The 25,050-nt window shown below is 41.6% G+C and overlaps 2 protein-coding genes across 6 annotated transcripts; both read left to right on the top strand.

The window, feature by feature from the left end:
• Positions 1-5,022: 5,022 nt before the first annotated feature.
• LOC146694422 (uncharacterized) lies at positions 5,023-6,367 on the top strand. The gene has a single exon (XM_085478878.1). The coding sequence runs from the start codon at positions 5,168-5,170 to the stop codon at positions 5,777-5,779; it is 612 nt and encodes a 203-aa protein (XP_085335004.1). The 5' UTR covers positions 5,023-5,167; the 3' UTR covers positions 5,780-6,367.
• A 4,012-nt stretch (positions 6,368-10,379) lies between these two features.
• trpc4b (transient receptor potential cation channel, subfamily C, member 4b) lies at positions 10,380-20,090 on the top strand. Of its 5 annotated transcripts, none has more exons than XM_085430581.1 (12): positions 10,380-10,486; positions 10,871-11,284; positions 12,152-12,670; positions 15,987-16,329; positions 16,513-16,652; positions 16,794-17,107; positions 17,212-17,407; positions 17,518-17,712; positions 17,969-18,010; positions 18,142-18,231; positions 18,334-18,388; positions 18,620-20,090. In XM_085430581.1, exons 2-12 carry the CDS (start codon positions 10,907-10,909, stop codon positions 18,880-18,882), a joined length of 2,535 nt encoding a protein of 844 aa, XP_085286707.1. In that variant the 5' UTR covers positions 10,380-10,486; positions 10,871-10,906; the 3' UTR covers positions 18,883-20,090. The 5 variants fall into 5 exon arrangements, with proteins under 5 accessions (XP_085286707.1, XP_085286706.1, XP_085286708.1 ...); XM_085430580.1 differs by having other exon boundaries at positions 18,334-18,406; XM_085430582.1 differs by having other exon boundaries at positions 18,625-18,781.
• Positions 20,091-25,050: the final 4,960 nt, after the last annotated feature.

Here is a 25,050-nt window from a genome sequence, read left to right as displayed (position 1 = left end):
TATCAAGCTTTTTGAAAAGCTCCCAGCTTAAAGCAGGATTGGACAGGACAGGCTGATATACAGAAAATGAAAGAAATTACTGTAGTAATCCCAGATCTGGTGGAGATCAGACCTCTCCACCAGAGAAGCCAATGCACTTAGCGAGCAGAAATATTAGGGGAACACGGTGACAATGTACTTATTTGGCAAATATGGTGCCTTGAAAATGCATTTCTTAGCTTCTGATTTCTTAGTTGTTTTTTTGCAATTTGTTCATCAAACAAATTTTGATATTAGATTAAGCCAACCAAGTAAATACAAAATGCTGTTTTTAAATAATTATGTCATTTATTAAGGGGGGGAGAAGCTATCTAAACCTGTCTGGCTCTTTGTAAAAAGGTGATTGCTGCCTTTGTTAAATGATGATTTGATTAACAACTTGGAAAGCTGAATTCAATCTCACAAGCCACACCCAGCACTGATTACTGCCAGACTTGTTGAATCAAGAAATCACTTAAATAGAACCCCTCTGAAGTGAAGCAGGATGAAAGAGCTCAAAAAGCAGCACATTACGCCACAATCGAAAGACACAGCTGAGAAACAAAGTAAGGGACATTTTTCAGTATAGCAAATGTGACAAAGCCATTTCTAAGACTTTGGGACTCCAGCAAAACATGGTTACCCCCCTTATCTACAAGACTTGGAACGGTGGTGAACCTTCCCAGGAATGGCTGGCCTACCAGAATTACTTCAAAAGAACACTGACAACCCATCCATGAAGTAGGAGTAGGAAATATGAGTAGGAAATCACAAGAACCCACTTGCCTCAGTTAAAGTCAATGTTCATGATTCAACAGTAAGAAAAAAAACCTGGAGAAAAATGAGATTCACGGGAGAGTTCCAGGGCAAAAACAACTGCTGACCAAAAAGAACACAAAGGCTAATCTCACATTTGGCAAAAAACATCTTAACGGTTGCCAAAACCTCTGGGAAAATAATGTGTGGACTGAGTTTGGAAGGTTTGAGTCCTATTACGTCTAGCATAGACTGGTTTTTCTAAGGTTTTATGGACTGATGAAATGAGAGTGAGTCTTGACGGGCCAGATGGATGGGCCCGTGGCTGGATTGGTAAAGGGCAGAGAGCTCCAGTCCGACTCAGACGCCAGCAAGGTGGAGGTGGAGTACTGGTTTGGGCTGGTATCATCAAAGATGAGCTTGTGGGGCCTTTTCGGGTTGAGGATGGAGTCAAGCTCAACTCCCAGTCCTACTGCCAGTTTCTGGAAGACACCTTCTTCAAGCAGTGGTACAGGAAGAAGTCTGCATCCTTCAAGAAAAACATGATTTTCATGCAGGACAATGCTCCATCCATCCCCTCCTTGAATCGCTACCTTATCATGGTGGAGGGGTTTGTGTGTCACAGGGATCCCAGGGGCTATGTTGTCTGGGGGCTTTTGCCCCCTGGTAGGGTCTCCCATGGCAAATTGGCCCTGGGTGAGGGACCAGACAAAGAGCGATTCATAAGACCCTTATGAAAAGGACACCGAGGGAACAGTTTACCCTGCCCAGGATAGGGTTACCGGGGCCCCGCCCTGGAGCCAGGCCCGGGGAGGGTGCCCGAGGGCGAGCGTCTGGTGGCCGGGCCTTAGTCCATGGGGCCCGCCGGGCACAGCCCGAAGAGGAGACTTGGGCCCATCCTCCCGCAGGCCCACCACCCGCAGGAGGCGCCATAGGGGTCGGGTGCATTGTGTGTCGGGTGGCGGCCAGGAGCGGAGGCCCTGGCGGACTGACCCCCGGCTGCCAAGACTGGCAATAGGGACATGGAATGTCACCTCTCTGGTGGGGAAGGAGCCTGAGTTAGTGCGTGAGGTTGAGAGGTACCGGCTAGATATAGTCGGGCTCACCTCTACACATGGCTTGGGCTCTGGAACCAGTCTCCTGGAGAGGGGCTGGACTCTGTCTCAGTCTGGAGTTGCCCCTGGTGAGAGGCGGCGGGCTGGGGTGGGTATCCTAATATCCCCTCGGCTTGCTGCCGGTACGTTGGGGTTTTTCCCGGTGGACGAGAGGGTTTGTTCCCTGCGCCTTAGGGTCGGGGAACGAGTCCTGTCATCTGCGCTTATGCGCCGAGTGGCAGTTCAGAGTACCCAGCCTTCTTAGAGTCCCTGGGGGGGGGTGCTGGAGGGTGCTCCACCTGGAGACTCTGTTGTCCTGCTGGGAGACTTCAATGCTCACGTGGGTAACGACAGCGAGACCTGGAGGGGCGTGATTGGGAGGAACGGCCTCCCTGATCTGAACCCAAGCGGTGCTCTGTTATTGGACTTCTGTGCTAATCACAGTTTGGCCATAACGAACACCCTGTTCGAACATAAGAGTGTCCATAAGTGCACGTGGCACCAGGACGCTCTAGGCCGTAGGTCGATGATCGATTTTGTAATCGTATCAGCAGACCTGCGACCATATGTTCTGGACACTCGGGTAAAGAGAGGGGCTGAGCTGTCAACTGATCACCACCTGGTGGTGAGTTGGATCAGGTGGCGGGGGAGGACGCTGGACAGACCTGGTGCACCTAAACGCGTAGTGAGGGTGTGCTGGGAACGTCTAGCAGAGGCCCCAGTCCGCGAGATCTTCAACGCACACCTCCGGCAGAGCTTCAACAGCATTCCGAGGGAGACTGGGGACATTGAGTCCGAATGGACCATTTTCAGCGTCTCCATTGCCGATGCTGCTGCATTGAGCTGCGGCCGCAAGGTGGTTGGTGCCTGCCGTGGTGGTAATCCCCGAACCAAATGGTGGACACCAGAGGTGAAGGGAGCCACCAGGCTGAAGAAGGAGTCCTATCGGGCTTGGTTAGCCTGTGGGACTCCGGAGGCAGCCGACAGGTATCGACAGGCCAAGCGGAATGCGGCTCGGGCAGTGGCTGAAGCAAAAACTCGGGTGTGGGAGGAGTTCGGAGAGGCCATGGAAAAAGACTTTCGGACTGCCTCGAAGAGATTCTGGCAAACCGTCAGACGTCTCAGGAGGGGAAAGCGGTGCTCTACCTGCACTGTGTATAGTGCTGGCGGAGCGCTGCTGACGTCGACTGAGAAAATTGTCAGGCGGTGGAAGGAATACTTCGAGGACCTCCTTAATCCCACTGACACGTCTTCCGAGGAGGAAGCAGAGTCTGGGGATGAGGGGAATGACCCGCCAATTTCCGGGGGCGAGGTCACTGAGGCAGTTAAACAACTCCTTGGTGGCAGAGCCCCTGGTGTTGATGAGGTCTGCCCCGAGTTCCTGAAGGCTCTGGACGTTGTAGGGCTGTCCTGGTTGACACGCCTCTGCAATGTTGCGTGGAGATCAGGGGCAGTACCTGTGGACTGGCAGACCGGGGTGGTGGTCCCCATCTTTAAGAAAGGGGACCGGAGGGTGTGTTCCAACTACAGGGGGATCACACTCCTCAGCCTCCCTGGGAAAGTCTATGCCAGGGTGCTGGAAAGGAGAGTTCGTCCGTTAGTCGAACCTCGGATACAGGAGGAACAATGCGGTTTTCGTCCTGGTCGCGGAACACTGGACCAGCTCTTTATCCTCTCCAGGATACTTGAGGGTGCATGGGAGTTTGCCCAACCAGTCTACATGTGTTTTGTGGACTTGGAGAAGGCATTCGACCGTGTCCCTCGGGGTGTCCTGTGGGAGGTGTTGCGGGAATATGGGGTGTCTGGCCCATTGCTACGGGCCATTCGATCCCTATACAACCGTTGCAAGAGCTTGGTTCGCATTGCCGGCAATAAGTCGGACTCGTTCCCGGTGGGTGATGGGCTCCACCAGGGCTGCCCTTTGTCTCCGGTTCTGTTCATAATTTTTATGGACAGGATTTCTAGGCGCAGCCAAGTGGCGGAGGGCTTTCGCTTTGGTGGCCTCAGAATCTCATCTCTGATTTTTGCAGATGATGTGGTTCTGTTGGCTTCATCGGGTGAGGGCCTCCAGCTCGCACTGGAACGGTTCGCAGCCGAGTGTGAAGCAGCGGGAGTGAGGATCAGCACCTCCAAATCTGAGGCCATGGTTCTCAGCCGGAAAAGGGTGGAGTGCCAACTCCGGGTCGGGGATGAGTTCCTGCCCCAAGTGGAGGAGTTCAAGTATCTCGGGGTCTTGTTCGCGAGTGATGGGAGAAGGGAGCCGGAGATCGACAGACGGATTGGGGCTGCAGCAGCAGTAATGCAGACGCTGCACCGGTCCGTCATGGTGAAGAGGGAGCTGAGTGTAAAAGCGAAGCTCTCAATTTACCGGTCGATCTACGTCCCTACCCTCACCTATGGCCACGAGCTGTGGGTAGTGACCGAAAGAACGAGATCGCGGATACAAGCGGCAGAAATGAGCTTCCTCCGAAGGGTGGCTGGCCTCTCCCTTAGAGATAGGGTGAGAAGTTCGGCCATCCAGGAGGGGCTCAGAGTAGAGCAGCTGCTGCTCCACATTGAAAGGAGCCAGCTGAGGTGGTTCGGGCATCTGACAAGGATGCCCCCTGGGCGCCTCCTGGGTGAGGTGTTCCAGGCATGTCCCACCGGGAGGAGGCCCCAGGGCAGACCCAGGACACGCTGGAGAGATTATATCTCTCGGCTGGCCTGGGAACGCCTTGGTATTCCCCCGGATAAGCTGGAGGAGGTGGCTGGGGAGAGGGAGGTCTGGGCCTCTTTGCTTAGGCTGCTGCCCCCGCGACCCGGCCCCGGACAAAGCGGATGAAGATGGATGGATGGATGGATGGATGGATGGACAATGCTCCATCACACGCGTCCAAGTACTCCACAGCGTGGCTGGCAAGAAAGGGTATAAAAGAAGAAAAACTAATGACATGGCCTCCTTGTTCACCTGATCTGAACCCCATTGAGAACCTGTGGTCCATCATCAAATGTGAGATTTACAAGGAGGGAAAACAATACACCTCTCTGAACAGTGTCTGGGAGGCTGTGGTTGCTGCTGCACGCAATGTTGATGGTGAACAGATCAAAACACTGACAGAATCCATGGATGGCAGGCTTTTGAGTGTCCTTGCAAAGAAAGGTGGTTCTTCTTGAGCTCTCAGCGAAGGCGGTCGCACTTTCTCCTCTCCTCCTCACCCTTATCTTCCCTGCTTCGCCTCTATGTCCTTGTCTTGTCTTGTGTGAATTTACTTTCCCTGGAACAGTCTCTCACTGTCGTTCTCTAAACCTAAAAGAGAATTATGGATTTGATCAACTGGTCTCTGAGTGCTATTGACACCCTTTTCTCAACGAGAAGTCGGGGCTCGGGAGAGCCTGAGTGCCCTGGAGGGACTTTCCCTGCCGGTTACACGATGGACGGGTGGCAGAACTGGAGGACCGTGTGCCTGGCGGGACTGTCGATCGAGGACGCTGAAGATATCTACCTATTCGGAACCATGATAACAGGGTTCATGCTGATCGGCGTTGGCTTAGCCCTGGTTTATCAGAGAAATAAGAAAGCGGAACCGGCTGTTCAAACCCCCACAAGGCTGCCCGCTGGATTCGAAGCGACGGGACGAGGTGCGACCTCTCACAACGAACGTAATATGGTCAACACCTTGGAGACGCTTACAGCTGCTGTGAAGGCTCAAAACAACACCATTGAGCGTATGAGGAGGGGAAACATCAGAGAGAGGCCTGCTCAAAATGAGACCCTTGAGCGACAGTTGGAAAACATCGCGGAACGGATCACTGCAGTTGTGAGGTCTCAGAATCAAAAGACTGACAACACCACGGAACAGAAGTTTGATACCATCATGGGGAGGCTCGCAGCTCTTCAACGGGAGATCGAGAGACCAGCCTCGGAGTGCTAGAATTCGAGCTGCTCACAAAGGAGAAATCAACAATATTCAACATTTGGACACCACGGCCCCAGCTGCAGGCCCAAGGCTGGAGCCCACCAAAACAACTCCCTGATAACGACTGTGTGATGACTATTCTTCCCGCCCCATGAAGGACACCTGGATTGGCTGGAGGACTGTTTACTTAGCCTGATAGGCCGAAGGACACTGTCTCAGCTAAACTATGGACACGCACACACACACACTTACACTGATAAGCACTCACTCATCCCCCTCCCTTTCCAACGCCTTCGATGCTTGTGCCCTACCGGGGATGATAGCAGTCAACTGGACCAGCACAGATGCTGCAGGACCGGATGCGCTGTCTACGCCGGCTCTCTCTTACCCTTTACCCGCCCCTGTTGCTTGTCTCGTGTTTCTATGGTGTATTGATAGTCATGTGCTTTTGTGCTGAGGTGTTTTTTCTTTTATCAAACTGTTCTCCCACTAGGAGCTCAGTCTGAGTGGAGTTTTTTTTCTCCTCCTCTTACCTCATGTAGTGTATTTTCGTTGTTTTTTTCCTATCAGCCTACCTTCTGACATGTCTGCCCAATGTGATGTTTGTGTAAAGTCGGTCAGAAGGTTCCTTTGTGAGTGCGCATGCGCCATTAGCGTGCTGCCTGCTGTAACCCCTAATTTCCCTCGGGATGAATAAAGTATTCTGATTCTGATTCTGATTCTATATTGGTCGCTGATTTGTTTTTGTTTTGTTTTTGAATGTCAGAAATGTATATTTGTGAATGTGGAGATGTTATATTGGTTTCACTGGTAAAAATAAATAATTGAAATGGGTATATATTTGTTTTTTGTTAAGTTGCCTAATAATTATGCACAGTAATAGTCACCTGCACACACAGATATCCCCCTAAAATAGCTAAAACTAAAAACAAACTAAAAACTACTTCCAAAAACATTCAGCTTTGATATTAATGAGTTTTTTGGGTTCATTGAGAACATGGTTGTTGTTCAATAATAAAATTATTCCTCAAAAATACAACTTGCCTAATAATTCTGCACTCCCTGTATGCTGCTTTACAACCTGAATGCCTTGCTGTCTTTGATAAAACCATGAATTCTGCTCTCGACCAGAAAAGTGCTTGATTTAAAACACTTCGGAACAGAGCAGATCAATGACAACAATAACAATAATAACCAGTCCTGCAAATTCCTCTGCACTGATGTAAAAACACTCACTGCTAGATCTTTGCTAATGCTTGTTGTAGCTCTTGCTACAAATATTGGCACAAACAGTTATTAAGTTTAGAGGGCAATAATTTTTTCACATAGAGTGAAGTAGGTTTGGATTGCTTTGTTAATAAGTGAAACAATCATTTAACAACTGCATTTGATCGTTGTCTAATAGTCAGATTTGTTTGATAATCTAAAACAAACACATGACAAATATGCATCTAAGAAATCAAGAAAGGGGCCAATACTTGTTCATACTAAGGTGTGTATACCAGAGGCCATCTGGGTTTTCATATTCCACTGAGAAAATGTTATGCAGTGCTGCTACATCTGTTGTATAACAGCTAATTATAAAGTTCAGATTTCTAGTTTGGTTAAAAGATAAGGAAAGATCATAAGAACAGCACACAAAACTTCTCATTCCCCAAGAAAGTTGTGTACAGTCCACAGTTTGGCTGATGAATTCTGGTTGGAGATCCTTTTGTGTAAATATATCTGATAAATTAGAGTATTTATTCCTCCTTCTGTCGGTTAAATTGATGAATGGACAACTCATGACTGAATGACAGTGTAAAGAGGTTTTGAAATATTAGTTTTTTAATTATTTATTAAGTTTTTACTTGTTATGTGATCTGTATTTACTAAAAGTTCGCCCATTTTAGGTTTTTGTCTTGATTTTTGTTGTCTGATTTTCAATGCAGCAGTTGCCTGATCCAGGATGATTTTCTCCTATGGGAGACAATAATCTTATCTTCCACCCATCTATTTTCTTCCACTTATCCAATTTCAGAGTCATGGTTGGTCTGGAGCCTATACCAGCTGCCAAAGGGTAATAGGCAGGGTATGCTGTTCCTAGTCCGTTGCAGGACTGACGCAGGGAGAGAGATAACCATGCACATCTAGAGCCAATTTAGAATCACCAGTTAACCTAACAAGCATGTCTTTGGACTCTGAGAGAAAGCCAGATTAAGCAGAAGGAACCCATACAGACAAACTCCACTCAAACAGACCATAGCCAGCAAAGTAGATTCGAACTCAGAACCTTCTTGCTGTGACACTACAGTGCAAACCACCTTCCTCTGTCTCAGTTTGTCTTAAATAAAATGTACCAAAACAACATATATATATAAGTGCATTACAGTTTGCTTGTAGGATATAAAGGAATGTAATATAAAGAAGGCCAGCTTGCATCCATGCATCAGCCCTCTCTGTCAGCTAATCTCCACCAAAAGTGCATTATAATAAAATATGGGACATGAGCTGATCATACAGGACGTTATTATGGCAAGCAAGTTAACCGGAAATTGTTTTTGTCTAACTGTATCCTGGTTATATTTGATCATTAGTGTTGGAAATCATGCTACACAGACTGCTTGCAGTAAAAACTGTACACCTGCGGCCCCAGCCACACTCTTTATTACTTGAGAGCAACAGGACGCAAAAAGGAAAGCTACACCATCTGCATATACTGTAATAAATCTTTCTTTGCACTGTTATAATTGCATTAGTAAATGCACAAAACAGCAGGCTGTTTTGCAGATTTCTTGCAGGTGCAATGTAATAACAGCTGGAGTTATAACAATAACAGTGATCCCAAGTCCTGTAAGTGAGATATTCCAAAGCAGGGGAAATTTGACAGATCATACACGGTGTTCTCTCACACACATACAGTATCTGTTAAAATCACACAACACTCTTACACATGCAAGTTGCAACAACTACAAAGAAAAGGAGGAAATACTAAATGTGAGTGCATGATTCATAGAACATCACTTGATGAAGTCCATCATCTCAAGACTGTCCTCTCACGATGCCTGCAACTGATTAATGTCAGGAATATACCTTCGGAGCAAAACCAAAAGGCTGAAAAAAGACGAGTAAAAGGAATTTACAAGTATGCACCTCACAAAAGTACAGAAGTACCTCGTGCAAAGTCATCCCACATAGCTGTATTTCAAAGGAGGAAGCACCGACGATGGCTGTGGAAGAAAAGGTGGTTTTGAAAGAATTTTTTAAGCCACTTCTGTGTTTGCATTAGCCAGCTAAAGACTCATATTAACCATCTTACATCAATTGGCTGTTGTTCACATAACTCAAACAGCAATCCTTTAACAGCCCAGTGGATATCAGGGATAAAGAGAATTTACAAGATCTCTTGAACAGCAATTTTTACTAGTAAAGTAGATTCTTGTGAACATTTATTAAATAACCAAAAACTTTGCAATACAAAAAAAGACGCTCTTATAGTAGTCTGTGGTTGCTGGATGTCTGTAAAACCCTTGAGTCTACAAAGATGAAAGTGGGAGGCTAGGGTGTTGCACAGATCCAAATCTCTGCTTTTTAAAGTAAATGTGTGATGTTACTAAAGGGCAAATTTTGCATGAGTTGGTAATTCCAGGGAAATCAAAGATCTTTGGTATCTGCTCCGCAGTGATGTATATCTATTCCTTGTGGTTTCCAGGAAACATCATTAGCAGACGGGTTACAGCAGCAGAAAACCACAGTGGCTGTCACTTCTGTCGGCTAAGAGCAGGAAATTGAGGCGATCGTTTTTACCAACCCCTAACAATATTGTGTGGTTTGATGACTTTTGATTTCTCCAACAAAACTACATGGTAGTCTTAAATTTGGCACAAGCAATATGAAAGCATGGATCCATTGTGCCTTTTTTCCCCCCAACTGTTCAGGCTAGTGGTGGTGGTGTAGTGGTGTGGGGGATTGTCAGTATTTAAAAACCACAGCCTACTTTAGTGTTGTTGCTTTCCATATCGATCCATTTATGATCACAGTGTACTCGTATTCTGAAGATTAATTCCAGTAGGATAAGGCGCCTATAGTCACAAAGCTCAATTAATCTAAAACTGGTTTCTTGCACATGACAATCAATTCACGCTGCTCAAATGGTCGCCACAGCTACCAAAAACAAAATCTCTGCGGGAGGCAATTCTGAAGGCAAAAGAGGGTCCAAACGAGTAGCAATGTTTATCTAATGATTTGGCCGTTATCTAATAATAACAGTTACAATTTGTTCGTGTGAGAGTATAGCTCACATAAACAAATTTTAACTGTTATTATTTTTTTTAGTTTATTTATTTTGTATGATTTTAATCCCGCCCTTAGGAGACTAGTGATTTTTGTTTTCTAGGCAACGTTATTCCTCGTTTTGTTCCTTCGTTTATTTAGCATTATCCCCGACACCTGTTACACCACTGTTAATGTCCTTAAATCTACAAAGAAAGTTACCGTGTATAGAAATTGCGCCTGGATGAACGTCACGTGCTGTTTTCTTACGTGTATTTTACAGAGAAATATGCGGTAAATTGAAGGAAAGGGGTGGGCAGGGGACCTGACATGCCATTAAGTTGCAGACTCTTTGGTGGAGACTTCAGAGATTAAAAACAATCAGAGCACGCAGCTTCCCTTTCCGACTGCAGCTGTGCGCGGAGCTTCGTCGACTGATTCATGTGATTTACAACTGGAAAACATCAGGAGGTAAAGTTTGTATTCCTTCGTGCATTATTAAAGCCACAGTTAAACAAGTATTAGGGTACTTTAAACGAAAACTAAAGGATTTTAGTCGCTTGTTTTCGTGCATTTTTAAGCGAAAAACAACTTTAATCATCGTTTAGATGACGATGATATGTTATTGTTATTCGTTGTGTTAGTATGGGTGATTAATTATATATTTTACAATGTTTTAAAGGCAAACATATTTTTATTTGTTTTTTTAATTTGTTTGATTTGTTTTTGGTTACGCACTGGCATCTCAAAATGTGTCATGTGAGCAGAAATGTGTCTTTTTCGTGTATAGAAGTATAACACGGTCAGTCTTTGTCAGTAGTTGACTTGGTATTTTTTCTTGTCTTTATTTTTCAGTAATTCTCCGTGAAGACTGAGACAGTTTGGGCAGCAATGTCTCAGCTGTACTATAAGAAAGCTGACAGCTCCACGTACAGGGACCGCATCCCTCTGCGGATCGTGCGGGCAGAATCGGAGCTCTCTGCTCTGGAGCGGGCCTACCTGGGGGCTGTAGAGAAGGGGGACTACGCCAGCGTGAAGCAAGCTCTGGAAGAGGCTGAGATCTACTTCAGGATCAATATCAACTGCGTGGACCCCCTGGGACGCACAGCTCTGCTCATTGCTATTGAAAACGAGAACCTGGAGATTATTGAGCTGCTCCTCAGCTATAATGTACACGTGGGTGATGCCCTGCTGCATGCCATCCGTAAAGAGGTAGTGGGGGCCGTTGAGCTGCTGCTCAACCACAAGAAGCCACGTAGGGAAAAGCAGGTACCATCTGATTTGCAGTTATTGCTGACCTTTGAACATACTGATATTTTTTTTTTAAATTAATTTATTTGTTCAGCCTGGCATTGGGAAAATCTGCGAGCCTCATGTGGTTAATGTAAATTATGTTATATTATATTTTGTAATGTATTTGTATAAAGACATGTTGTGGCAAGGTTACATTTGAGCAGAAGTGTCTCAATGTCTTACTACAAGCTACTAATTATTATATGGTTATATTTGTATACAGAAATATGTTGTTAAATATTTGTATATAAACTCCTCATATGTTTAAGTAGGAGCAGTGAGAAAAATCATTTTATTTTCTAGTCTGACTCTGAAAGAGATAAGATGCAAATAAGTGTGTTCTTTGCCCTTGTATTCTAGCTACGACTGGATGATTTAGGGAATAAAGCTATTATCTTCTCTCATAAGTTACCGAACCCCTACTTCCGTGGGCCTTTCTGCTACAGCTTTTACAACAAATTAGCCATTCTCCACAGTCTGTTTATCAGACTCTTTGAGAAAGGCCCCGCTTGTGTTCAGCTTCTTGACATCTTTGTAAATGAGGTCTTCCAGTACTGCTTGCTTCTCTCTATGTATTCTGTGAAAAGGGAAAAACAGGGTGTTGCTTCCAACCAGGAAGCCACTTTGAGGCCAGCTGAACCACAAGCCATTAGTTGTGTGCTTGCTGTTAGACAAGATGGTTAGAGACTGAAGACAAATGAAATTAGATCCAGTCAAAGAGTTGTTTCAGTTCCTGCAAGAGGTTTAAAAGCATTGTACTTTTGTGATAAAATGTTTGTGTACCATAAATGCGTTATTTTATGTCTATTCATTTGTGTGTTGCTCTGTTGGTTTCTTCAAAAGGTTCCATCGGCTCTGCTGGACAAACAGTTTTCAGACTTCACCCCAGACATTACTCCGATCATCCTGGCAGCTCAAACTAACAACTATGAGATCATCAAACTGCTCTTGCAGCGAGGGGTTTCTATACCCCAGCCACACGCTATACGTTGCAACTGTATGGAGTGTGTGTCCAGTTCAGACGTGGATGTCCTGCGTCACTCCCGTTCTCGTCTAAACATCTACAAGGCCCTTGCCAGCCCGTCACTCATTGCCCTCTCAAGTGAGGATCCTTTCCTCACGGCATTTCAGCTTAGCTGGGAGCTGAAGGAGCTCAGCACGGTGGAGAACGAATTTAAATCAGAGTATGAAGAGCTGTCCCGTACATGTAAACAATTTGCAAAGGACCTCTTGAACCAGACTCGTAGTTCCAGAGAGCTGGAAGTAATCCTTAATTACCGTGACGACATCAACCCATTGCTGGATGAGAACATTAATGAGCTTGCCCGACTGAAACTGGCTATCAAATATTCCCAGAAAGAGGTGAGCTTTTATTTGATTTTGATGTGGTCTTTGTCACACTGGAACAAAAAGGTTTTTTCTGGATATATTTAAGGTGAAAAAGACATGAATACAGGTATTTGTCTACACCAGTGCACATGCAGATTGGCAACAAGTAATAAGAATCAACCTGTTTGAAGATGACAAGAAATGCGCCAAGATGAGCTGTAAATGGCCTGGGTGGAGATGTCCTGTGGGAGTTTAGAGCAATATGTAATTGCCAGGCTGGCTCTTAGCGATGCATTACAGTAACCCTCTTAGAGAATCCCATGATAATTGGATAATTGAGGATAATGATGGGAGAAGTAATGGTCATTTCCCTGAAATACAAACTCATAATATTTTAAACTGGGTGGGGACCGTTTAGTGTCTTTTAACATATTCTCTGGATATTTATCAATTGCATACTAGTTTTGTATTATTTGCTGCAAATGAAAGAAAACCTACTAATAATTAGATACCTTGGCATTCACACAAAGATCTGTGTCATTCATAATTATATGTATATTTAATTTATATTGGAGTATAACGGTACATTGCATGAATATCAACCTAACACAGAGCAGGTGACAACAAGTTTTTAAAAGGTGGTGCTTTTGGTGTCAGGTCTTTTTTTCACACCTAAACGGCGGATAGTGTTGGGAGAATCCAGTCACCCTCAGACTCTGTTTTGTTTTGCTACGGGTGGTGTCTCTGTAGAGCATGTATAGAGGCAGAGGCAGGTCACCTGACCCCACCCGCTCCCTGTGAATTCACCTGACAGTGACCAGTGCTATTGTCACATCGGTGCATCACATGGCGTTTATATCAGGAAGCTGTTAGAGTAAACACCAGTTAATGTTCAATCCACCTGGCATTCATGTTTTCTCGTGCAGCTATTTCTGGTATATGGTTTAACTCGACTTACACTGTTACAAATTCAGGATTGCTTTGTTTGTTTTGGTGTTTCCTGGATAACAGACTGGAATATAAAGTACACATTGCGTGCACTCAGCGGGTGTCTTTCATTTATTCCACTCATTAAAGAGGCTGTGTGGAACTTTTGGGTCTTGTTTGTGTACAGCAGTTGTATAGTATTTGCAGAGTTAATGGCTCATACCACCCATGTAGTCTTAGAATTGAGGCTTTAAGAGTATTTTGATGACACAGTTGGTGACATGAATAAGAAAGATCAGTATGACTGCCAACAGTTCTGTGTGCTACAATTTATCTCCATGGAAAAGGCTTTAGACAGGTCTTCCTACTAATTTTGTTTATCTAATCATTTGGCCTAAATGAACTCCAGTGAGCCTGAAGTGAGAATAATGATCTTGGTAAGAAAAAGAAAAAGATTTTTTCTTTCTTTTTTTAAAAACATTTTTGACATTTGATTTTCAGCTTATGTGATTATTTGTAAATTCTACATCAGCACATTAAAAAAAAAAAGCATTAGCATTATATTTAATGGGCCTTATAGAAAACTGTTCCCATTACCCCCAACCATGGTGTCTCCCTCTGGAACCTGGTTCTGCCCGAGGTTTCTTCCTGTTAAAAGGTAGTTTTTGCTTTCACTGTTTATTGCTCATAGGGGGTCTCTGTATTATTTTGTATTATGATACCTTGTCATGAGACAAGGTAACATTTTTCCAATATTCTGGTGACTTGATTTTAACTTTGTGACATGCAGAGTTATCCTGATGGAAGGAATCGTCAAAAAATGGGTACACTGTGGTCATAAAGGGATGAACATGGTCAGCAACAACACTGAAGTACACTGTGGTGTTTAAATGCTGATCGCCCACACCATACATCACTATCACTAACCTGGACTGTTGAAAAGCTATGGTTTCATGTTGCTTATGCCAGATTCTGACCATACCATGTCTAGTCTATCACTTCAAAGCCGTTTGGCCATTCTCCTCAGCCAACTGTATCAGAAAATTGCTTCTTACTGGATATTTAGCTTTTTTTTGTTTTTGCATCAGTCTCTGTGCACAGTAGAAGAGTCTGTGTGGGAAAATCCCAGTAGATCAGGAGTTTTCTCAGACCACCCTGTCTGACACCTACAGCCATGTAATATTCAACGTCACTTAAATCATTTCTAATTCTTGTGCGCATTTGAACCTCAGCAAGTTGTTCTGGCCATGTCTGCATGCCATGAGTTGTTGCCATGTTTGCCATCATTAGAAATCTTTGTTGTAACATGTTGTACACATGGACCTAATAGAGTGGCTCATGAGTGTAGAATATCATTCTTTATTAATAACAATAATAGCAATTATCATAACAATTCAGATTAAAAAGACAGACACAGAGCCATGTGATTCAAGGGTTTAAAAAATAAAATTCACTTAAATATTAATTGGACTACACAAACTAGAACTTGTTTGATGTCAGCAATATTAGGATCATGAAAGTCTTCTTTCTTGTATTCTTTGGAGATTTCTCTGGAGGTTTCTTTTCTTGCTACTTGCTGTGCTCACTCTGCTTTTGCACATTTTCCTCTAAACCTGAGCTCAAACTCCAAATCCAAAGTGTTAAGTGTTTAAAAAGTACAAAATATATTTAACTGATTTTGAATTTTGGATTCTCAGTAACTATTAAAAATAGTGGTAGTGTTATCTGTGAATTTTTAGATAGTAGAGTGAATATCAATGTTCTGTATGATGCAATTTGCAATATATTGTGAAATAGAAGTAAGAACACTAATTGATGTAGGAGTCTAGCGTGAGATCTGTGTAGGGTCATTTTCACCTTCAAAAAATGTCCCCATACACAATCTGTTCCTTCCAGATGTCACCATTTGCCTCCAGTCATTTTATGTAAGTTCAAATCTGTCCAGGACAGTTACTGAAGGAAACTTTGAAAAGGCAGATTCTGCACTGATAGATGACCTCATCACCCGCAACAAAATGCTTTTTAGTACCATAATTGGGATCCATTTAGCCATAACTGGGTTACGCTGAAATTGAATTCCATCACCATCTGCAGATGTCCAACAGACTTTTATATCAAATCTCATAGAGCAGAGAAAATGTGCATGGGGAAAAGATTTGGCAATCATTTCTTAACAGAGCGTTGAACATCACTTTAGAAATACCTTTTTGAAACTCTTTGTTTTGAATGAATGTTTCTAGTCGTTTTGCAGTTCTTGATCTTTTGTGGCAAAAAACTTGCACATCTTTTGTGTACCATTAATTACCGTTTTTTCTGTTTAGTCAGTTTTTGGTTGGACCTGAGAGACAGATGGGTAAATAAAAAACAATTTATTTCATGTAAACATCTGTAATCTTTATTTGTCTCTCTCTTTGTCTCCTAGTTTGTTGCTCAGCCCAACTGCCAGCAGCTGCTGGCGTCTCGCTGGTATGATGAATTCCCAGGCTGGAGGAGGCGTCACTGGGCAGTAAAGCTCATCACTTGTATCTTCATTGGCCTTGCGTTTCCACTGTTATCCATCTTCTACCTGATCGCTCCAAAGAGCCGCTATGGCTTATTCATCCGTAAGCCTTTCATCAAGTTCATCTGTCACACTGCTTCCTACCTGACCTTCCTCTTCCTGCTCTTCTTGGCCTCGCAGCATCTACAGAGTGATGATCGGTTGGAACACCGTCAGGGCCCACCACCCACCATTGTGGAATGGATAATCCTGCCCTGGGTGCTTGGTAATAATACACACACATATTGCAGACTCTTTTTTTAGACTGCACTCCTGTGTACATGAACACTGTAGTCTAAGCAGAGGTTTGTCACATGATTTCATTCATTGCGTCTCATGTGTGTTTGCCTCGGGACAAATACCTGAGCAAAAATACAACAATGACACGTCTTATTTTCATTCCTTGAAGGCTTTTTATGGGCTGAGATCAAACAGATGTGGGATAGTGGTTTTGAGGACTACATAGATGACTGGTGGAACCTGATGGATTTCATAATGAACTCTTTGTATCTTGCAACAATTTCACTGAAGATTGTTGCCTATATTAAGGTAATTTATATTAAAGGCTTCTATCTGTCTGTCTGTTTTATTTATTACTTTGTGCTGGAGCAACCATCATGCCGGAAAAATTGACATTGTGTGCTATCAATATTGAGCATGTTTGACTATTGTTCTTTTTTTTTTCAACAGTATAGTGCAAAGTGCCAGTTGAGAGACACCTGGGAAACGTGGCACCCAACATTGGTGGCAGAGGCATTGTTTTCCATCGCCAACATTTTCAGCTCCTTGCGTCTCATCAGTCTTTTCACTGCCAACTCCCATTTGGGGCCTTTACAGATTTCATTGGGCCGCATGCTTCTGGACATACTTAAATTTCTCTTCATCTACTGTCTAGTGCTGCTAGCATTTGCCAATGGCCTCAACCAGCTCTATTTTTACTATGAAACAAATAATGGGACTTGCAAGGGCATCCGCTGTAATCAGCAAAACAACGCTTTCTCCACGCAAGTTGAAATTCTTACATAAATTACCCCTGAAAATCTGACTTGATTAATATGTTTGTTTTTCCAACAGTGCATGCTGTGATGTATGGTTGTGTTCTTTTTAGGCTATTCGAAACACTGCAGTCATTATTTTGGTCTATCTTTGGGCTGATTAACCTGTACGTGACGAACGTGGAGCCGGACCATACATTCACAGAATTTGTCGGCTCTACCATGTTTGGCACCTATAATATCATCTCCCTGGTAGTGCTTCTAAACATGCTAATTGCAATGATGAACAACTCATACCAGCACATTGCTGTAAGTAGCAAAATAAAGATTACACAATTATTTATTTTAGAGTTAGATTATTAGAGTTATCAAAATAATCTGCCTAATCTGCTCTATGAATTGTTTGTGTTTCTTTTCAGGATCATGCAGACATAGAGTGGAAATTTGCACGAACAAAATTATGGATGAGCTATTTTGAAGAAGGGGGAACTTTGCCATCTCCATTCAATTTAATACCCAGTCCAAAGTCAGTTTATTATCTAATTGGATGGATAAAAACACATTTGTTTAGGAGACCAAGCACAAAACGTCTTGAAACCTTTGAAACTTTGGGGGTAAAGTGTTTCCAGAGATTTTCTCTGACCTGTACTGTCACCACTGCATGTTATACATTTTCATGCATGCCTGTTTATACCCTGTCTACTATTACAGCCTCTAAGTGGCTTCGAAAATGAATTCATCCATGTTAATGTGTGTCAAACGATTACCTATTGAAAAAGGGCAAGTAAGAAAAAAAAATCACCTAATCAGTGAAAATGGAAATAACCCGGTGCTGTCTTAATGAGCCTTTTGTTTTTCTTGTAATTGCAGAGACGTGCAGCTGAAAATGTAAAATTAAGCCATGAGTATCAGGTAATAATTTGTATTATATTGCACTGTATTGTTTATTATTTTTGTTGTTTTTTTACTATCCTATTTTGATTGAATGTAACTGGTTAAATGTAAACATAACTCTTTGCTTGTTTAAAAATAATGTGTTTTAGGAGGTTTTGAAGAACCTCATGAAACGATATGTGGCTGCAATGATTAGAGATGCCAAGACAGAGCAGGGGTTGACAGAGGAAAATTTCAAGGTAGCATAAAATTCTTTATCATTTAAGCTTAAGTACCCAGTTGCATTATGTTTTCCATATATTTTTTCCACTGTTTAATCTCAGATTCCCAATAATTGATAGGAGCTCAAACAGGATATCTCCAGCTTTCGCTTTGAAGTTCTGGGAATGATGAAAGGTAAACCTGGGCTAGCAGGTAATATTGCAAGTACCACCTTGGCTTACCCTGGAAATCCATTCAAATATTCTCCTAAATTCCCTACTGATGAGTCTCAACAGAACCAGGACATCTTTGATATGTTCACTGCCACTACCAACACTACCAACACCACCCTACAACCTGCCAAAATCACCAGGTCTGCTTGCTTTAATAGCCAAACCAGTGGTTCAGTTATTTTGTCTACTGCAGGACAGACTCAAAAAGAGGCTGCCAAAGAAGATTCAAACCCTGGATCCCTTCACAAAAGGAAAAAACTCCCTTCTCTGAAATGTGATGAAATATGTTCATTGCCAGAGGAAGAAATGTTGGGTACTGATGAAGAAATGCAAGGAAAACATCAGACTGAGGACATAATTGTGGACGTTTCACAGACTGATGAGAAGGAATTCAAGGACATTAAACCTTCTTGCAAAGAACTTGATAAGGATGGGCCGACAAAATATAACAATTAATCTGCCAGCAAGTAAAACTTAAAATAGTTTATTGAAATAAGTTTGCTTGTGATAAACTGTACTGTAGTAAATTACCTATTCTGCTTAATCATGAATTCTATCCAGTGTATAATGGTATTAGACAATCACAAATTATATGACATGCATACAACCACAAAAATATGTGGTGAGGACAGGCGTCAGTGCCGACTTGATGCTCAAGCAATTGCCAAACATATTACTAATTTATGTTTTAAACTGAGCAATTCATTCCAAAGAATCCTTACAACCCACTGCCTATCTTCTACTCTTTTATTGCCTACTTACTATGCTATGCAAAAATACTGTATCTTATCCAGTTATTTGGACGAAAGAAATAATCAACAGTTTTAACACTGATATTGTATTCAGTACTGGAGGTAATTTGAAATTTAATCATTCTATCAAGTACACAAGCACCTTCTCTCCTACACTGGGAGGTGTAAGGGAAAGCTTTTTTCTTATTTTTGCAGTTGTAGCAGACGATGTAATCTAGATGATGTAATCTAGATTTGGTCCTGTAGTAACTGTTGTAACCTTGCAGGCAGTGTTGCGGACTAGTGAACTACATTTAACTTAATTTATAGTTTAACTTATTTTGCAATAACTTTCAGTTGATCCACAATAATGTAAGCACTTCATTTGTATGTTTTTGTGGGTGCTTAGCTGTTAAAGCTATAACTTTGACCCATTTATTTAAACAGTTTTACGATTGCAGTCAACCAGCTTTTAAACTAGGTATAGCAGGGTGGTATTGCCCAGCGTTCACTAAGCAACATCGTCAGTGATAAAAGTGATGGGTTTTTTTTTTTTTCAAAAGAGTTTTACATGCTGTTTCATCCCCACCTGGAGTTCCTAGGCAACTGTGTGATGGCCAGTGTGCCAGTGTGTGCAATGATTCTTTTTTTAAATATTTTGTTAAAATGTCATATCATATGCAGATTGCCAGTTTAATCTTCTTTTTTTAAGAAAAAATCTGTTTGAAGTTATATTTAAAAGGGGCTCTATACAAATTTCTTCATGTGTTGATTTAGGTGTACTTCTTCCAGTTCTTTCAGTATGATTTACATTTTCATAACACTGCTTGCAAGGTTAAAGGCGTTCTAGAAATATGTGATAACTCTTCAGTTTAGTAACTTGTCACATGTATTTAAATTGCTCTGAATAAATAAAATCAAATGCTAATGTAAGTGTTATCTTGTCTTGCTACCACATGTGCCTCTCTTCAGTTAGAAGTCCTCCAGTTGTTTGGTTGTCTTTTGGTAAGCAATGACATTTCTGTGTGTTTGGTCTATGTCAGGGCCTTCTAAACTACTGAGAAAAGGATTAATGATAGGACCCATAAATACTGTAGAAATAGAAACATATTCTAGAAATAGAATACGTAACTTATTTCTTATTAGAAATCAGCTAAAACTAAATTTTTCTCAGATAATCAGAGACACATCTTGATTTTACATTTGAGAATGAATGGTTCAATGGTACAGTATCTTCAGCAAGGGTGAGGAATGTGTAAATTCGCTTTTGGCTGATTTCTGTTTTTATGTTTTAGCTTCTCTCTGAAACACTTTTTGATTTTATCTTGAAAGGTGCTATAGAAATAAAATGTTACTTAGTTACTTTACTGTGGAATGCCTATATTTGTAGTAATGCTGGCTAAAGTTCCATCACTAATCCTGACACACTGGCCGAGGGAAAGGTTGAAGATGAAGAAGAGAACATCAGCTAACTCGCTGGCATGCTCTGAGAGTCCTGCTGCCTTATGGGGGTTGAGCTTCCTCACTGCTGTGTGTACCTGAGCTCATGAGATTGTTAGGCGAGGTGATGAGGGGCAGGTGGTCCTATGTGTATGTTTCCTCTCTGTGTTATAACTGGAGGTCTCAAAACAGGTGTAGAAGGTATTGAGGTCATTGGACACGCTGTCTATGGAGCTGGTGATGCTGGTAGTGCTTGTGTAGTCTGCGATGTGTTGTAGGCCTAGCCACATGTGCCTGGAGACAGCAGTAGAATAGAAGCCATCCAGCTTCTCTCTGTATTATTAAGGACGGAGTTGTTTAAGTAACAGGAAATAGGACATACTTAGATGTCAGGGTTTTAAGTGTGTAATGGCCCAAGAAAGATGTCTTGGCCCATTGTTGTATGTTATCTTTCCTAATGGCATAACAGTCATCCTTAATAAGGCTATTATTTCTATGTATCCAAATTATTCATCAATATATATATTAGTTACCACTAAGAAAGAGTTAAATGTTAAGTGGAAAAGGAGCAATAAAGTGATTTTGAGTGTCTGTAAATCAAATAGCATTATACTTGGTTCTAACCTTTCTATTTGAAAAACTCGAAATTTAAAGGTTTCTATTAATGGTGTGTTTGTTGACCAAGTTCATGAGACCATTGTACTGTGTATAATCTTAGTAAATTATCCTGGACAGAACATATCAAGATAGTTGCTAAAATAGGAAATGGGATTTCTGGGTTTAAAAGACCAGGCTCAACCAGGTCATTTCATGATTTTAATTATTGCCAATTAATATTGATGAGATTTCTTTTTTAAAAAACCTCTCTAAATGTTATAAAACAGTTAACTCTTATGCTTTTATTATGATGTTATACATCTGTGTGGAGATTGTAATAGTGCACTGTTAAAGTTTAAAGACCCGTGACCCCAGGAAGAGTAGCTGCTTTAGCTAATGAGGATCTTAATAAACTAAACCAAACCTAATTGCTTAAATCTTGTTTGTGCTTGGAGAAAAGAATTTAGTAAATAGTTTACCTTTTCTCTACTTGTTTATACAGTCCTTCTTCTATGGAATAGTGTTGCACAGCTGTCCTCAATATGTTTCCTTTTCTCACAGACTGTGTGACGTGTTAGAGGAAAAAAAAACACTAAAGGCATATTTTTCTTTCTCATATATGACAAATAATGCTAATTCTGTTTTTGTTATGAACTATAAATTCTTACATTTGGAGCTCTTCTTATAAAAAAAACCTTTTAAAGTAGTTTTGGCCATTTTTGTAATTGTTATTTTAACCAAAGACCAAGAACAGTTGAGCTGAACAGTCATTCATTTTAAGATAAATCAAGTGGCTTTTTTACCCATATATGTTTTCTTCTCATCACAACTATAAATATGACATGTTGTAGATTTAACTGTGAATCGACTTGTAAAATGAGGTCTGCCTTGAAGAACTACAGAAAAGAACAACTGTTTGAATGTTAGTGCTTTAGTATGACTGCTCTAGTAATAAAACTCTTACATCCACGACTCTTTGTAAGAGGTTATTAAAAGTCATTTTTAATTAGCTGTTAAGCCCAGTATACCTTTTGCCAACCTTGACCTAAATGGAAGAGAAACCTGTATGGTTTTACACTATTGATCACTGAAACTGATGCAGTAAAACTACAGGCTGTTGGTACATTTGAGAGCTTCACCACTGTTAATAATTTAGCATTTCCGGTTCTCTCTCATGATTTAGAGATTCTGTGGTTAGAAGAAAACTGGTTTATTTCCAAATAGGAGATGAAGCACCATCTAGTGATCTGTGAGGATATTAAAAAAACAAGCGTAGTTGGCTAATGACAATACTATGGTACCTCTGTGTAATGACTATGTAACTAATCATACTATTTAAAGTAGAAAACCTGTGAAAAACATGTCATGATGGTACCTTTCAGGTACACAGAGGCCTATCGTGTTGCTACTTTTAACCTGTAGTCAACAACACAGTGCTTAATAGAGGTAAGATACTACATTGATTAACTGAGCTAATAGGTGCCTGTGAATCAGTGCTACTGGTGCTTGGTTACTCATAGTTTGTATTTTCAGACCGTTTCACACCTTCATGGATTGAAGCTTGCAGGCAACCTTAGGTGCTGGATGAAACTGATGTCAGTTTCTGTTACCATAGTAGCCCTGCTATCTTTAGAAACCAATCAACAAAGTGTTTGGGTCTTTGTACTATATCTGAAAAGCTCACTCAGTTAAGATTGCTGTTGCACCTTTTCCTTTAATTTCCACTTAAAAGTAAAACGAGAGGAGCCCGTACTTGGGATCAAGACTTACTTTATTCTTTGTGGCACATGAAATGTTTGTGTCGGTGCCAGCGTGTGTGTCAAGGACTGATTCAGAGAGAGCGTGCTCTGATTCAAAGTGCAAAAGCCACACTGCATTTGATTATCACTGCAACGAGTGTGTGGCGATTCCATTATCTCTCACTGGCTGTTTAATAGGATGATGGGACTGCATAGTAACTGTATTTCAGTGTTTTGGATTTTAGAGGATTAAGGGGCTTTCTAAATGCATTAAATAAAGGTGATAAGAAGCTTGGGCCTTCAAACTGTCACTTTTTAAATGTGATTGGCTGATTTTTTCATTTCAGGCTTACAACTTGAAAATACAAAGTCAGTCCACTGATTTTCAGCTCCAGATGTCTGTCTGTTTGCTTTTCTTTGCCATCCTCCCTTTCTAACCCCTCAACCAGTCACAGCAGATGGCTGCCTCTCCCCGAACAGGGTTCTTCCAGAGGTCTCGTTCTGTTAAGACTGAGCTCTTTTTTCCTAAGTGCTTGCTAAAAGGGGAACTTTTAGAGAGAGCTTTTCTCTCTAATATTTACCTACATCTTTACCTACAATATGAAGCTCACTAAGATAACTGCAGTTTTGAACTGATGTTACATAAATAAAACTAAACTGAGTCAATGTCTGCACGGTATTGGGTCTTAGGGTCTTTAAAAAAAAAATCCGCTGACTTGGCTGGTTAAGACAATCTTTTCCTTATCCTATTTAGAGCATCTGGTTAAAACCAGATTGGTTTCACAACATGTGCCAAACAGAACTCTATAACTAAAACCTTTGGTTACGGTACAAATAACAATTACAATTCCAGAACTGTTGATATTTGCAAAGTGAAAACAAATAATGATCATTAACCAGCACCATGAGTCATTTAGCTTATTAATAGTCAAGAGAGCTGCAACTTTTGGAAATAACAAAAGATGACATATACATTGCTTTCATATGCTTAGCACATGGGTTCCTGCTGTTCATCTTCAAGATACAGCCTGTTATCATTTCCTTGTAACAGTTGTGGGATTTTACATTTTCCACATCTGAGACATTTCCCAGACAATCGTTTCCTGTGCTCTGTATATGTGAAGTTGTTTTTAAGACGCTTCTGTTAACATGCCAGTGCAAGTTTCCTGTTGTCCTGTTACTACTTGTGTTACAGCACTTAAGTGTTGCCCCGAGACTCCATTCTTTGTAGCCTTAAAAAATACCACGGCTCCACTATGAAAACATCTGACAAGTGAATAGTAGGTGCAAAGACCTGAAAACAAGAGCTGAACTTCAAAGACTACAAAAATAGTTTTCTGCTAAACAGGAAGATACTTTCAGATACTTCTGTATCTCAATATTTACTCCTCCTCGAATGTAAAAGTAATCATGGGCAATATTATCCATGTCCAACAGCACTGTGAGCCTCGGTGCTTGTACTCCCACAGCCACAAGGTGGAGCAAATAGCATTCTGAAAGATTTACACAATCCTAGTTCTGGAATTTGTTCAGAGCAGAGATTATGTAATGTCCCTTTGTTTGTACTCCAAATAAAGGACACTGTTCAATATCTATATCTATCATGCATCACTCAGCTTCAAAGCACTAGACACAAACTGAAATATTTTGCATCTGTGCACTGAGAATGTGTGCTGAGCCTTCAAATCTTCGTTTGAATCAGTGTGCAGATGCAATACAACACAACAGATTTTTAGATACAACTTTTTCCATAAAGTGAAAGCATAAACTCATAAAGGGACTTTTAGAATCACTCTTATATGGCTAAAACATGTTTATGGAAATCATTTTGTGGCAAATGTGCACATTCAAATTTAGACAAGGAATCAAAAAGGTTAATTTGAAAAAATGGTAAAACTGCTAACAATCAAAAATTGTCTCGCTATTTTAAAAATGCTTTTCCTTGATCAGTTAATATAGAAAAAAAGATTGCAATCCTTGATTATAAATGGTAAAGCCCAGTGTATGTTTTAAGTCATATGGGTTTTTTTTTTAAGTGCTGGGTGGTCCATGCATGTACAAAAAAAATTGCCATCCTCCTAGGGTGGGTGAGACTTGTGGAATATAAACTCCTGCTC

The sequence above is a fragment of the Copadichromis virginalis genome, linkage group LG14, assembly GCF_057382275.1.
Source record: "Copadichromis virginalis isolate Kocher_CV1m ecotype Utaka linkage group LG14, C_Virginalis_male_GT1.1, whole genome shotgun sequence".
Classification (NCBI taxonomy): Eukaryota; Metazoa; Chordata; class Actinopteri; order Cichliformes; family Cichlidae; genus Copadichromis; species Copadichromis virginalis.
The sequence above is the reverse complement of the archived record's forward strand: the minus strand, read 5'-3'. Positions and strand labels throughout refer to the sequence as shown.